This window comes from Ochotona princeps, chromosome 20, assembly GCF_030435755.1.
Source record: "Ochotona princeps isolate mOchPri1 chromosome 20, mOchPri1.hap1, whole genome shotgun sequence".
Classification (NCBI taxonomy): Eukaryota; Metazoa; Chordata; class Mammalia; order Lagomorpha; family Ochotonidae; genus Ochotona; species Ochotona princeps.
Window position 1 is genome coordinate 34,722,637 of NC_080851.1, and position 12,666 is coordinate 34,735,302.

Sequence of the window (12,666 nt, forward strand, 5' to 3'; positions counted from 1 at the left end):
AGAGACGCATCAAAGTGCCTTAGAGTTTATATACATCAGTCAAATTTTTGCTGCTGCATGAGTATCTTGTCTAAAAGAACCAAAGATAGAGAGTGATGGAACAATGTTGAGAGTGGTGGATATTTTGAAAGGTATTCTGACAGTGAACAGGAAAACTGAACTTGCCCTCCTGGTTTCATGATTATAAATTAGGCCCTGTCCCTTACACCCAGTTCAAACTCTGCGTGCGCGCACACACAATTGGTAATGCCACATTTAAAAGTCCTATTTTTCAGTTTAGTTCTATTAACAAAGTCAACTTTGTTTTTCTTTTGGAGACTTATTTATTCACTTCTCTGCATATGTGTGAAAGGAAGAGACAGAGAGATCGGGCACCCATGGGTTCATTCCCCAAATGTCCATGACAGCCAGGCCAACGCTGGGCCTCAGCCTAAGGCAGGAGCCAGTACTCCACCCAGATCCCCCACATGGTTGTCAGGGGCCCAAGTACTTGGGTCACCACCCACTGTTTCCTGGCACATTAGCAGGAAGCTGGATTGGAAGTGGAGCAGCCAGGACATAAACTGGTGCCCACAGGGGATGCCAACACTGAAAATTAGCCGAGTATTAGCTGGCAACACACTGCATCGGCTTTATTTCCTTTTTTTAAAAAGAGAGCTTTCTTCTGAACCTGCAGCAATGATTCAGTGACTAAATCTTCAACTTGCAAGCACTGGGATCCCATTTGGGTTCCTGTCCCAGCTGCTTCATTTGCTATCCAGCTCCCTGCTTGTGGCCTGGGAAAGCAGTAGAGGATGGCCCAAAGCCTCGGATCCTGCACCTTGCTGGGAGACCCAGAAGAGGCTCTTGGCTCCTAGCTCCAGAGATTGCAGCCATTTGGGGAGTGAACCAGCAGACAGAAGATCTTTCTGTCTCTCCTTCTCTCTGTAAATCTGATCTGCTTTTCCAAAAAGCAGAAAAAAAAAAACAAACTTTAAAAAGAGAGCGAGCGCTTTCTTCTTTGGTTATCATACAAGGAGATGTGTTATAAAATTTCAAAATACTGCATCTTTAATGTAACATTTCACATTTCTTAATGTCTCCCAGCAATCATTCGCTATAACTTTTAAAAGCAATTTCTCACTCTCTGTCAAACATTTTGTCGAATATTTTGTCAAGCTGAAAACTTCACATAAAAAATAAAATGTAAACATAAAATATAAACATAAAAAAAAAGATAAAATGTTGTGGCTCAGCACACCAGGCGGCTTTCTGCAATGCTGGCATCCCATATGGACACCAGTTCCAGTCCCGGCTGCTCCATGATGAAAATGTCAAGGGCCCCAGCTCCCGCCACCCCTGAGGAAAACCCGGATGTGGATCTTGGCTCCAGCTTCTGCCTGGCCAGCTGCAACTGCTGTGCCCATTAGGGGAACAAACCTACGGGTGCAAGATCTCCGTCTCTGCCCTTCTCTAATTCTGCCTTTGAAATATCTCAAACAAATCTTTAAAACATAAAATGAAATATTTTCCCTAAACCAATTTGATTTATCTTTCTTTTTTTTTAAGATTTATTTATTTTTATTACAAAGTCAGATATACACAGAGGAGGAGAGACAGAGAGGAAGATCTTCCAACCGACGATTCACTCCCCAAGTGACCGCAACGGCTGGTGTTGTGCCGATCCGAAGCCGGGAACCAGGAACCTCTTCCGGGTCTCCCACGCAGGTGCAGGGTCCCAAAGCTTTGGGCCGTCCTCCACTGCTTTCCCAGGCCACAAGCAGGGAGCTGGACGGGAAGTGGAGCAGCCGGGATTAGAACCAGTGTCCATATGGGATCCCGGGGCTTTCAAGGCGAGGACTTTGGCCACTAGGCCACACCGCTGGGCCCTGATTTGTATTTCTATCCTGAACTTTACCAAAAAGACCCATACATCATTTCTCTCATCCCTAGATCAATGGCACCTCTTGCATTCTTCCCACTCCCCTATCCCACAGAGACCTCTCGCAGTCCTCAGGGTTAGGGACCCAGAGTCAGACAATTCAATTTTCAATCCCTTGTTCACAGTTCAATTTTCCTACTTCCTGTCTCGGACTAAATCGTATTTGCTCAGGGTAGGCGGCTGCCTATGGATGTAACTGTTATTTCCCACAGTTCTCAGGAACACAGTAGACAAATGTTTGTGAACTAAATATAGTGTTTGAGATCATCCGTCCAAAGGGTTGTAACTAACACGAAACTTCAACAAAGCATGTTGATTTTAACGCCTGCTCTATTTCCTCGCTGAGAACAGAGCCCAGTGCGTTATTAATATTAAACATCACTATGCAGGAAGTTCTTTTTGAAGACAGACAAAGAGAGCAAGATCTTTTATCTACTGCTGTAATCTCCCAAGTGGCTGCAGCAGCCAGTGCCTGGGTCTCCCAGGTGGGCTGACACGGACGTTACCAGGAAGCCAGATGGGCAGGGGAGCAGCCAGGGCTGCAACCAACTCTCCAGTGTGGGCTGCTGGCATCAGCATGGTGGGTGGCTTGAACAGTTATGCCACAACGCCAGCCCCATGTTATACAGGGAGTTCTACAGCGAACCCTGCCTCTCACACACCACAAAGGTGCATTCAGAAATGTGTCAATTCCTTTCCCTTCTTCACCTCCAAGTGGCCCACATCTACCACACTCACCCTAGAAGCTCCTATTCTTTTGGCAACCAAGACATAAGCAACAAAAAGGTGCCCGTTAGCCTCTGCCACATCATCAGATTTCCACGATTAAGTCGATTGCGTCGAGGGACTTTCCCTCCTGTTTAACAACAGGCCGGCCTTCCCTGTTGATGTCGCATCCAGTGCAGATTGCAGGCTCATCACATGTCCCCTGGGCTGTGCTTGGGCTGGTGTGGTCCCAGGCGCCCCACGGTGGCACACCACAGGGCACAGACCCTGGCCTTTACCCCGCCACTCCCTTACACGCTCCAGCTGTTACTGACACTTTAGCAATGACCTCAGACTTCCTTCCGCCTGGCGCGTCACACGGGCTTCAGGCAGCATCCAAGTGGGACTCCAACCCACACAGGTGCTCCTGATCACATCTTCCTCAAGCTCTCAAGTTCAAGTTCACCCCAACCACCATCACCCGACCTATCCCCCTCTTTCTTCCCCAATCTTGGAGTGCAGGCAGCAGGAAGACCTAGATAACAGTCCTGGCCTATTTTCCACATCTATTTCAGATCTGGTCCAGTCCTCTCTCATTCACCTCCAGGTAAGCCAATGAACTGATTTAACCCTAGCCACAATGTGCAAGAATCAAATAACCACTAATTCCTTTTATGAAACTCCCCTTTGTCTAAAAACTCTCTGACTGAAAGGGGGTAACTAACCATCTTTATAGTCTCATGAATCTCCAATTAATGAAGCTTCACTGAGCGCTATTAAGATCAATACAAATACATTCTGAAGGTCAGTCATTCAGAATAGGAATTAGGCCCTCTTAATATGTCCCTTAGGAATCCTTCTTTCATCTCCTCAATGTCCTGGTACACTGTAAATAAACTGGAAATGACGTATCTTTTCCAAACAGCCCTGCTATTTAGAAGGTAGCGTTACAGAAAGAAAAACAGACATCTGGTCCACCGGTTCCATCCACTCATTCCCCAAATGGTTGTAACCATTGCCAGGCATGGCCAAAGCCAGACACCTGGAACCGCATCTGAGTCTCCCACATGGATGTCAGCAGCCCAAGCACTTGGGTCATCCTCCGCTGCCTTCCCAGGCCCACTGCCGGGGAGTGGGATGGTAAGTGGAACAGCTGGGACTCCAACTGGTGCTCACAGGGAATGCTGGGGTCGCTGGCAGCTGCTAAGCCACAAGACTGGCTCCAAAACAATACATCTTAAAAGCAACAGGACTTGATTTAAAAATAGCCTGCCTTTACATACCTACTGACATAGCCACGTGGAGTGCATATATGTACCCTACGTGGCTATTGCACAGGAGGCAGGCTTGCAAGCCAACTCATGCTGCAGGGTCGACATGCCGTCGTGTGTTCTAACAGACACTGGCGGATGGAAATACATGGTGAAATGTTGACTGACTCTGTGACAGGTGGACTACTTCAGAAGTAGGGGACAAGAATGAGGGAGCGCTGGCAATGGCTTATCCACAGCACCATCAGCAGGCCTGGGGTGAGGTGGGCCTGGAGGCGCCTCTCCCAGGATTAGGATCTCAGCCCTCCCCCTAATCTGACATCAATGATTCAGCCATCTTCTCACCCAAAAGCAATACAATAAAATGAAGGGGGGGGGGGGGAGGCAGTAGCGGTGATGTGACCTTTGTCTTTCTCTCCCGCAGGAGACCACACGGAAGCCCCTGACACGCGGGGCTGTAACCCAAGCTGGCACCATTGGCCTCCTTCCCCACCCCTGGCTGATGTGGGGGAGCTGGGTTGGCTTTCAGTGTGGCGGTGACAGGCAGCAGGTGCATTTATAACGAAGAGCGCAGGCCCAGGGTGGGTGGACGGAGCAGGCCAAATGAGGCAGTTGCTCTGCCAGCTGGGGTCACCTAAGGAAACATGTGGCTTCCACAGCCATCCCGCCAGCCATGGGAAATCAGGAAAGACTCCCCTCTCTGAACAGCTGCCTCGGGTAGGACTTGGTACCTGTCCATCTGCCTCCGCATCCTCACCCCCAATGCTGGCTCGCACAAAGGGACCTGCACGTGGCACCTGTCCACCCTCCCTATCCTCGCCCCCCACCCCAAGCTCGCTCACACAAAGGGGCCTGCGCAGGCTCGCCTCTGTGGTGAGGAAGGGGGATAGAGGGAATCCACTTAGAAGGGAGGAGGCTGGGACTACGGAAATGGGGGAGAGGGGACCCAACCGCCGTAAACAAACCCGGTCCCCTCTCAGTAAGGCCCCCGAAACAAACTTGGGCAGCAGTGGGCACCCCAGGCCCGGGCAGCGTGCGCTCCGGAGGCCTGGATCCCACTCGCAGGCCTGGGCCTGGAGGGCGCCCGGTACCGCGCCCGGCCCAGGTGTTCACCGCACCGCTTTGCAAAAAAAAAAAAAAAAAAAATGTTTAAAAGTCCCTGAGCCCACCCCGCGCCCCAAGCGGCTCGCCTCTGCCGGCAAACCCAACCCCAGCAGCAGGCAGCAGGCTGGGTCCGGGAGCGTGGGCAGGTCCAGCCGGGCGCCCGGGGAGAAAGCGCAGAGCGTGGGGTGAGGGGCGGGGTGTGGAGCGGCCTCCGCACAATAAAGCCAAGGCGGCGACTGCGGCAGGCGCCAGCGCCGGGCAGCGGCCAGGGGGACGCGGGGACGCGGGCAGGTGCAGCGGCCCCACCGTCCCCACTACCAGCGCCACTGCCGCCCTTCCTCCCCCGGGGTCACTCACGGTGTAAAGCAGGTTGAGGGCGCAGAGGCAGTTCTTGGAGCACGCGAAGCCCCCGCACACCATGGTGGCGCCTCGTGGTCCGCCGGCAGCCGCCGCTGAATCCCAGCCCGGGATGAGGGGCCCTGCCCGCGGCGGCGGCGGAGGCGGCGGATTCGAGGCTGCCCTGTGCGGCGCGCACGGCTCGGTCGCCGCTCCGCCCGTGCGCACCGGAGAACCTGCGGCCGCCGCAGCCGCCCGCGCCGGCCCCGGACCCGGCCCCGCCCCGCCACGCCTCGCCCTCGCGCGCTGATTGGCCGCCGGCCGGGAACAAAGGTAGGAATATGCAAATGCGAGCAGTGCAGGCGGCCGGGGTCGGGGAGCGGTGGGGGAGCCGCAGGGGCCGCGCGCGCACCGGGGGCCCCGGGCCCGGGCTGGGTCACCCGGGTGCCGGGGTCGGTTCCCGGGGCAGGTGCGGGGCGCAGGGCCGGGCGCCGCACGGAGCCACGCTGGGGAGAGCTGTGACGGCGCCTCTCGCTGCTGGGCCTCGATGGATGACGTGGCACCATGTTGAATGACATTGAAGATCACGCACCTGGCTTGAGAGGAGGGGTTGAGGGCAGAAAGAATTGAGACCAAAGGAAAGAAAATAGGTAACGTGTGTGTCATTCGTTGTGACCCATGCTTGGTAAATAAATGCCGTGAACCCACGCAGGGACTGTGTGTTCCAGGCCTGGCTTTGTCACAGTTGTGAAGAGCGGCCCAGAGAATTCCTTATCACTCCCTTGCTGGTTGACCAGACAAGGACCTCTGACATCCCCCTCGCCTCACCAGCAAGCCAGGACAGGTGACAATGAGTCCCAGGTATCGGGCACAGCTGGTAGGACACAGTTCAGGACACCAATATCGGATAGCCTGGCTTCCATTCCCAGCTCTTCCCGTCTCAGCTTCTTGCTAGTGGGAGGTTCAAGTACTTGGGGTCCTGTCACCCTCATGAGAGAGCCGGATGAAATTCCTGGCTCCTGCCTTCGGCCCTGACTGTTGCAGACACTTGGTGCGCGCATCAGCAAATGGAAGATGGCTCTCTATACCCCTTCAGATAAGATGAAAATAAATAATTTGTGTAACTGTGTCAAGCACTTTGGATACACTTTGTGGACCATGGTAAGCACTTCTATCAGTAACTTCATTTGTGAGATAGCCAGTGTGTTCTGGGAAGTAAGCCAAGCCAACAACGATGGCACAGCAACTTCCAGCAAGAAGAGGTTGTATTCCAGTTTACAATAAATCTGTGAAACTTAGAGATTCCTAATGAGGACATACGTGTTAATACATTATTCAGCTGATTAATTTGTCCTGCAGTTTTGTGCTCCTTCTTTCAGCCTCTCTCTAGCAGCCCCCATCACCTTACCTAGGGAGGGAGGGCAGGAAGGGAGGAAAAACTAACAGAAAAGCCAAAGTCATGTAAAGAAGCTTACTTACAGCGGTAGCCTGGTGGCTAAAGTCCTCACCTTGCACCCTCCAGGATCCCATATGGGTGCTGGTTCATGTCCTGGCTAGTCCACTTCCCTTCCAGCTCCCTGCTTGTGGCCTGGGAAAGCAGTCGAGGACAGCCCAAAGCCTTGGGACCCTGAAGAGGCTCCCGGCTTCGGATCAACTGAGCTCCGGCCATTGCATCCACTATGAAAAGAAAACTGCTGTGGAGAGGGCTAAGGAGAAACCAACTGGACATGGAACTAACTTTTAGGGGAGGAAACTCAGAAACTTCATCTGGGTTCTAAGGATGCTTATTTGTAGGGCTGGTGGCATAGCACAGTGGGCTAAGCTTCAGCTTGTGAGGCCAGTACAGGTTTGAGTCTTGGCTGCTCTGCTTCTGACCCAATGTTGTACTCTCTTGGGAAGGCAGCAGATCATGGGCCCTGCTACCCTTGTGGGAGACCAGCATGGAGGTCTTGGTTCCTGCCTTGGGCCCGGCCCAAACCTGGCTGTTGCAGCCATTTGAGGAGTAAATCGAAACATGGAAAAATATCTCCTACTCTCCCTAGCTCCCGGTCACTTTGCTTTTCAAATAAATAAGTAATTTATTTAAGTGTCATCATATAGGTTTACCTTGACATCTCATATTTTTTTAAAATTGCTACCTGTTGCTCATTTAGAACATTCAGCACCAGCACTGGATTGTACCCAATAGGATGCCATGTGGGAGCCTGGCACCGCGGTATGGTGGGTTAAGCTGGAGCCTGCAGTACCAGCATCCCATTTGGGCATGGGTTGAAGTCCAGGCTGCTCCACTTGCCATCCAGTTCCTTACTAATGTGTCTGGGAAAGCAGCAGAGAATGGCCCAATTCCTTGGACTCCCTACACCAGCGTGGAAGACTTGGAGAAAGCTCCTGGTTCCCAATTTCAGATCATCTCAGCTCTGGCTTTTGTGGCCATTTGGGGAGTGAACCAGCAGATGGGAAGATCTCTCTCTCTCTCTCTCTCTTTAACTTGGCCTTTCAAATAAGTAAAATAAATTGTTTTAAAGCACTAAAAGATGCCACTTGGGGTACCTGTACCCCCATATCAAAAGTTTGGCTTTCAGTCCCAGTTCTAGTTTGCTGCTCATGTGTACCATGGGAAGCAGCCAGTGACTGTTCCAGAAAGTGGCTGGAGTACTTGAGACCCTGCCACCCACAAGACCACCTTCTGCGCTCCTGGCTGCAGCTTGACTCAGTCCCAGTGCAGAGGGCATTTGTGGTGTGAAGCAGCACATGGAAGATCCCGCTCTGTCTTTAAAAAAAAGGGGGGGGGGCCCGGCGGCGTGGCCTAGCAGCTAAAGTCCTCGCCTTGAAAGCCCCGGGATCCCATATGGGCCCCGGTTCTAATCCCGGCAGCTCCACTTCCCATCCAGCTCCCTGCTTGTGGCCTGGGAAAGCAGTCGAGGACAGCCCAAGGCCTTGGGACCCTGCACCTCATGGGAGACCTGAAGGAAGTTCCTGGCTCCTGGCTTCGGACTGGCTCAGCTCCAGCTGTTGCGGCTACTTGGGGAGTAAACCATCAGACAAAAGATCTTCCTCTCTGTCTCTCCTCCTCTCTGTATATCTGACTTTTCAATAAAAATAAAAGATAAATCTTAAAAAAAAAAGTTCATGGAGGGATGAGCCTTGTGGCACAGCACGTTAAGCCACCACTTGTCCCACAAAGGAGGCCTTTGGATTGAGTTTTCTTTTGATCCAGCCACCTGCTAATATGCATCCCGAGAGGCAGCACAAACATTTGTAGTCCTTTTACCTAGGTGGAGCTCCTGGTTCCTAGCTGTTTTAACTTTGCCCAACCCTAATTAGTGCAGGCATCTGGGGAGTGAACCAGCAGATCTCCCTCGCTTTATCTCAAATGAATAAACTACTTAAAAAGTTTTTAAATGGAATAAGATGTGTTTACTTTAGTGCAAAATACTGTGACATCTTTGTAGAATTTTTTCATAATATACATTTTCCAAGGACTTTGTAATGATTTCTCATGGTTTCTTAGCCAATACAATATTATTTCATGAATTAACAGCCAATACTTTTTTAAAAGTCCATCAGTGACGTCACGTGCACGTGATCCAGTTAAATCGTTTCTAATGATCGCTTTCTGTGACAACTATTTCAGTCCATTATTCTTCAGATAGTTCTGTGTCTCCTATGTACACAAAGTTCAGAACCGCTGTTTCTTTGTGATGACTTCTAGATTTTTTTTTTTGAAGATTTACTTATTTGTTTGAAAGGCAGAGTTACAAAGAGATCTTTCATCTTCTGGTTCACTGCCCAAAGGGCTGCAAGTCCAAAGCCAGGAGCTTCTCCCTGGTCTCCCCGGTGGCATCAGGGGGCCTAAACAACTTGGGCCATCCTCCTTTGCTTTCCCAAGCACATGAGCAGGGATCTGGATCAGAAGTGGAGCAGCCGGGATTCAAACTGGTATCTACCTGGGATGCTGCCATTACAGCAGCACCTCTGTCTGCTTCACGATGGCACCGGAAGCACTGGCAGGGAGTTCTGTGGCCCAGCAGGCAGCCCTCTCAAGAGCTACCTTCCCTTTCAAGTCGGCCTCTTGCTCTGTTTTTTATGTGTCCCGATCTTTCTGATGTTTTGCCAAACTTTGGCAATTAAGTACAACACATTAATAGCTCCTGCAATGAACTGCAGTCTCCCTCCTTGCGAAGCATGATGTTTCATTGCACCTGCCAGAGGACTTCAAGCCAGAAATCAATTTTGGAATGTGTTTCTGTTCCAACGGCAAGTTAAACTTCAGGCGTTTTCCTGCCAGTTGTTGAATATCAGTGCTGCTTTTCCCCCTCCTCCATATACCAACGACACTAAAATAAGCACATTTGGTATATACGGCTGCCTTGCAGTACGATATTGGCAGCAGTACCTCAATTCAGAATTGCTGGAAGTGGTCACTTTGTGTGGCATGTTTATCACCATCCCAGGACCTCGTCTAGTCTGACCAGTGAGTGCCTGACACTCCCAACAGGATAACCCAGCTTCTCTTTGCTTCATTTCTCTCCACCCTCCCTCTAAAACATTCTTTAGTCATACTGGCAAGGAACCAGTGAGCTTACCAAAAAGATGGAAATAAATGGTATTTTCATTAATCTATCAAAAGAATTTTCTGGAAACCTATCCTCATTAGATTGGGGCCTGAATCTGTTTCCATTTTGAATATTGTAGTTTAGCGGTATCCTATCTGTTTGTCCAATGGGTCCTTTGACAAGGATGGGTCCTTTGTTTTGAATGTTTTATTAGCATGGGTACACCAGAGAAGTAATAGGTGAGACAGAATAGGGAAAGTTGGAATCAACATGGCCAACCGGTTTTAGGTAAGTCAATCCTCATTGTGATGGAGAAAGCAGACGTAAAGTTGGCCATTTACAAGGGTGAGTAGATGTTCTCAAATTTGATAAAATGCACCTTTCTGCCTCTTAGCAACAATACGAAAGTCCTGAAAGTGAGACTGAAATTCTACAGCTGCTGTTCCTGTATTAGTATTGCTCCAAGCTGGGAACAACTCATACACATCCCTGAACGCGGGGAACTCAATCATGGCACAGCCACATAGTGAAATCCACCTGGGGCTGGGAGTTTGGTGCAACTGTTAAGACACCACTTCCTGTACCAGCATCCCCCATCAGAGTAGTGGGGGTCTCTAGGACCTAGCTGCAGCTTCCTCTCTGCACACCCTGGGAGACACAGGAGATGGATCCAGTGAGTGGGTGCATGCCATGCATGCGGGAGACCTGGATGGATGCCTTTCAAACAAACAAATAAAAATCTAAATACATAAAAAGAAAACCTAGGGGCCAACACTGTGGCATAATAAGCTAGGCTTCCAGCTGCACGGCTGGCATCCCATGTAGGTGTCAGTTCGAATCCTGACTGTCCCATTTCTTATCCAGCTCTTTACTTACGGCCTGGGAAAACAGCAGAGGATGGATTGAAGTCCTTGGCTGCTGCACCCATATGAGAGGCCCGGGAGAAGCTCCTATTCCCAGCTTTGCACTGGTCCAGCTCTGGCCATTTGCGGCCATCTGCAGAGTGAATCAGCAGATGGAAGATTCTCTCTATGGCTCTCCAACTGTCTTTAAATAAAAATAAATCAATCTTAGAAGAAAAGAAAGCCTTACTAACACCAAAAAGGAGCAACATGGTTGGGTCTTACAGCCATAAAATTGAGTGAAAGAAACCAGCAATATGAAGATACTTCAAACAGTTCATGAAAAGTGGGTTCAAAAGGAACAAATTTTAGTGCAAACATTTCTTGAAATCCATGTATGCAAGGCATCTGAGAATAGCTATTGGAAAACGCACTTTGTAAAAAACACTCTACTTCAATTTCAAACATTTTTGCACCCAAATGAGTTCATCTTATACAAACTTTTCAAAGCACCTGTGTATGAAAATGATACAATTGCATATGCATAAAACTTAAACATCTAAATTTCAATATTTACAGATGATGGTTCAAGTACTTAGGTCCCTGCCACCCACAGGGGACACTCAGGTTGAATTCCTGGCTCCAGGCTTCGACCTGACCTGCTGCTAGCCAGTGTAGGTATTTGAAGAGTGAATCAGGAGATGAAATATTCTCTCTCCTCTCTGACACATTCTGCCTTTCAAACAGAATGATAATTTTCTTTAAAATAAAATAAAGCATTGAATCTGTACCACTGAAGGACTGGTAATAATGAAAGTCACGATACTCCTGCATTTTTAGGAGGGGGTGTGGGATCGTGCTGGGGAAGGAACTGGAGAAATTCTCATGTTGTTGATCATGAACTAGATGGTCACTTTGCAATTAAGCTAGGAAGGAGTTGAGGCGGGAGAATATTCATACTTACCAACAATGTACTAACAATCTGAGTTTTAGGTTATATATGCACATCAATATAAGGAAAATCATAAAACCATACCTGTATATTTTTTCAAGTTTCATTCTGTTGCATGATTTTTCTCTGAAAGGGTAACTGTTATTTTTCAGCAATGCGCCTAGTAAGGTGACCACCGTTTCCCTTCACTGGGCTTTGTATATTGGATATCACTGTCCCAAAGTGAAAATCATGGTAATTCTGGCAAAATCTGCCATACACACCCTGCATCAAAGAGACAGCTTTGGAAAAGCAGGTGTGTCAGAGTGACGTCACATGCTGTTTATTTCCGTTCAGATAGGCTGGGACACACTTGTGTTGTACTTTCCCAAAGTAAGTCGTATGGCAAAATCTTTAAGCCCTTCTTCCTTCACTGCTCAGAAAGAATTCTTCTCTCACGTGATTCAGGGTTTCTTCATGCATTGATCGCTAGCTGGGAAATCATTTCACAAAGAATGCTCGAAAGCTTTTCTCTATTAAATTTTATCTTCCAGTGGTGTTGAAAAGTCCAAAGCCATTTTGACAACTTTGTGTGTGACAATTGTATGTTTTCCTGATCTTCAGAAAATCATAGAATCCTCTCCTTGATCAAAGTATTCTGAAAACTTGCCAATGGTCCTAACAGAAAGAATATCAAAGTGTAAAGGTGAAAATAAGTCACAAAACTTTTTTCTCTCCTGTTTTTGTTTTAAGATTTATTTATTTTGCTTGAAAATCAGAGTTACAGAGGGAGAGACAGAGCTTCTGTTCACTGGTTCACTCCCCAAGTAGATGTGACACCCAGAGCTGAGCTAGTCTGAAACTGGGAGTCAGGAGCTTCTTCCAGGTCTCCCATGGGAGTGCAGGGTTCACCCTCTGCTGCTTTCCCAGGTCATAAGCAGGGAGCTGGATCAGAGGTGGAGCAGCTGGGGACTGAACTGGTGCACCCGTGGGATGCTGC

The 12,666-nt window shown here is 49.2% G+C and overlaps 1 protein-coding gene across 1 annotated transcript in view; it reads right to left on the minus strand.

Annotated features, from left to right (window-relative positions):
• TSPAN13 (tetraspanin 13) overlaps positions 1 to 5,555 on the minus strand; it is a 28,681-nt gene extending 23,126 nt beyond the window's left edge. Inside the window, exon 1 of the mRNA XM_058678099.1 lies at positions 5,359 to 5,555. Within this exon, the coding sequence (XP_058534082.1) occupies positions 5,359 to 5,421 (63 nt within the window). The 5' untranslated portion in view covers positions 5,422 to 5,555. The remainder of the gene's footprint in view (positions 1 to 5,358) is intronic.
• Between the last annotated feature and the right edge of the window lie 7,111 nt (positions 5,556 to 12,666).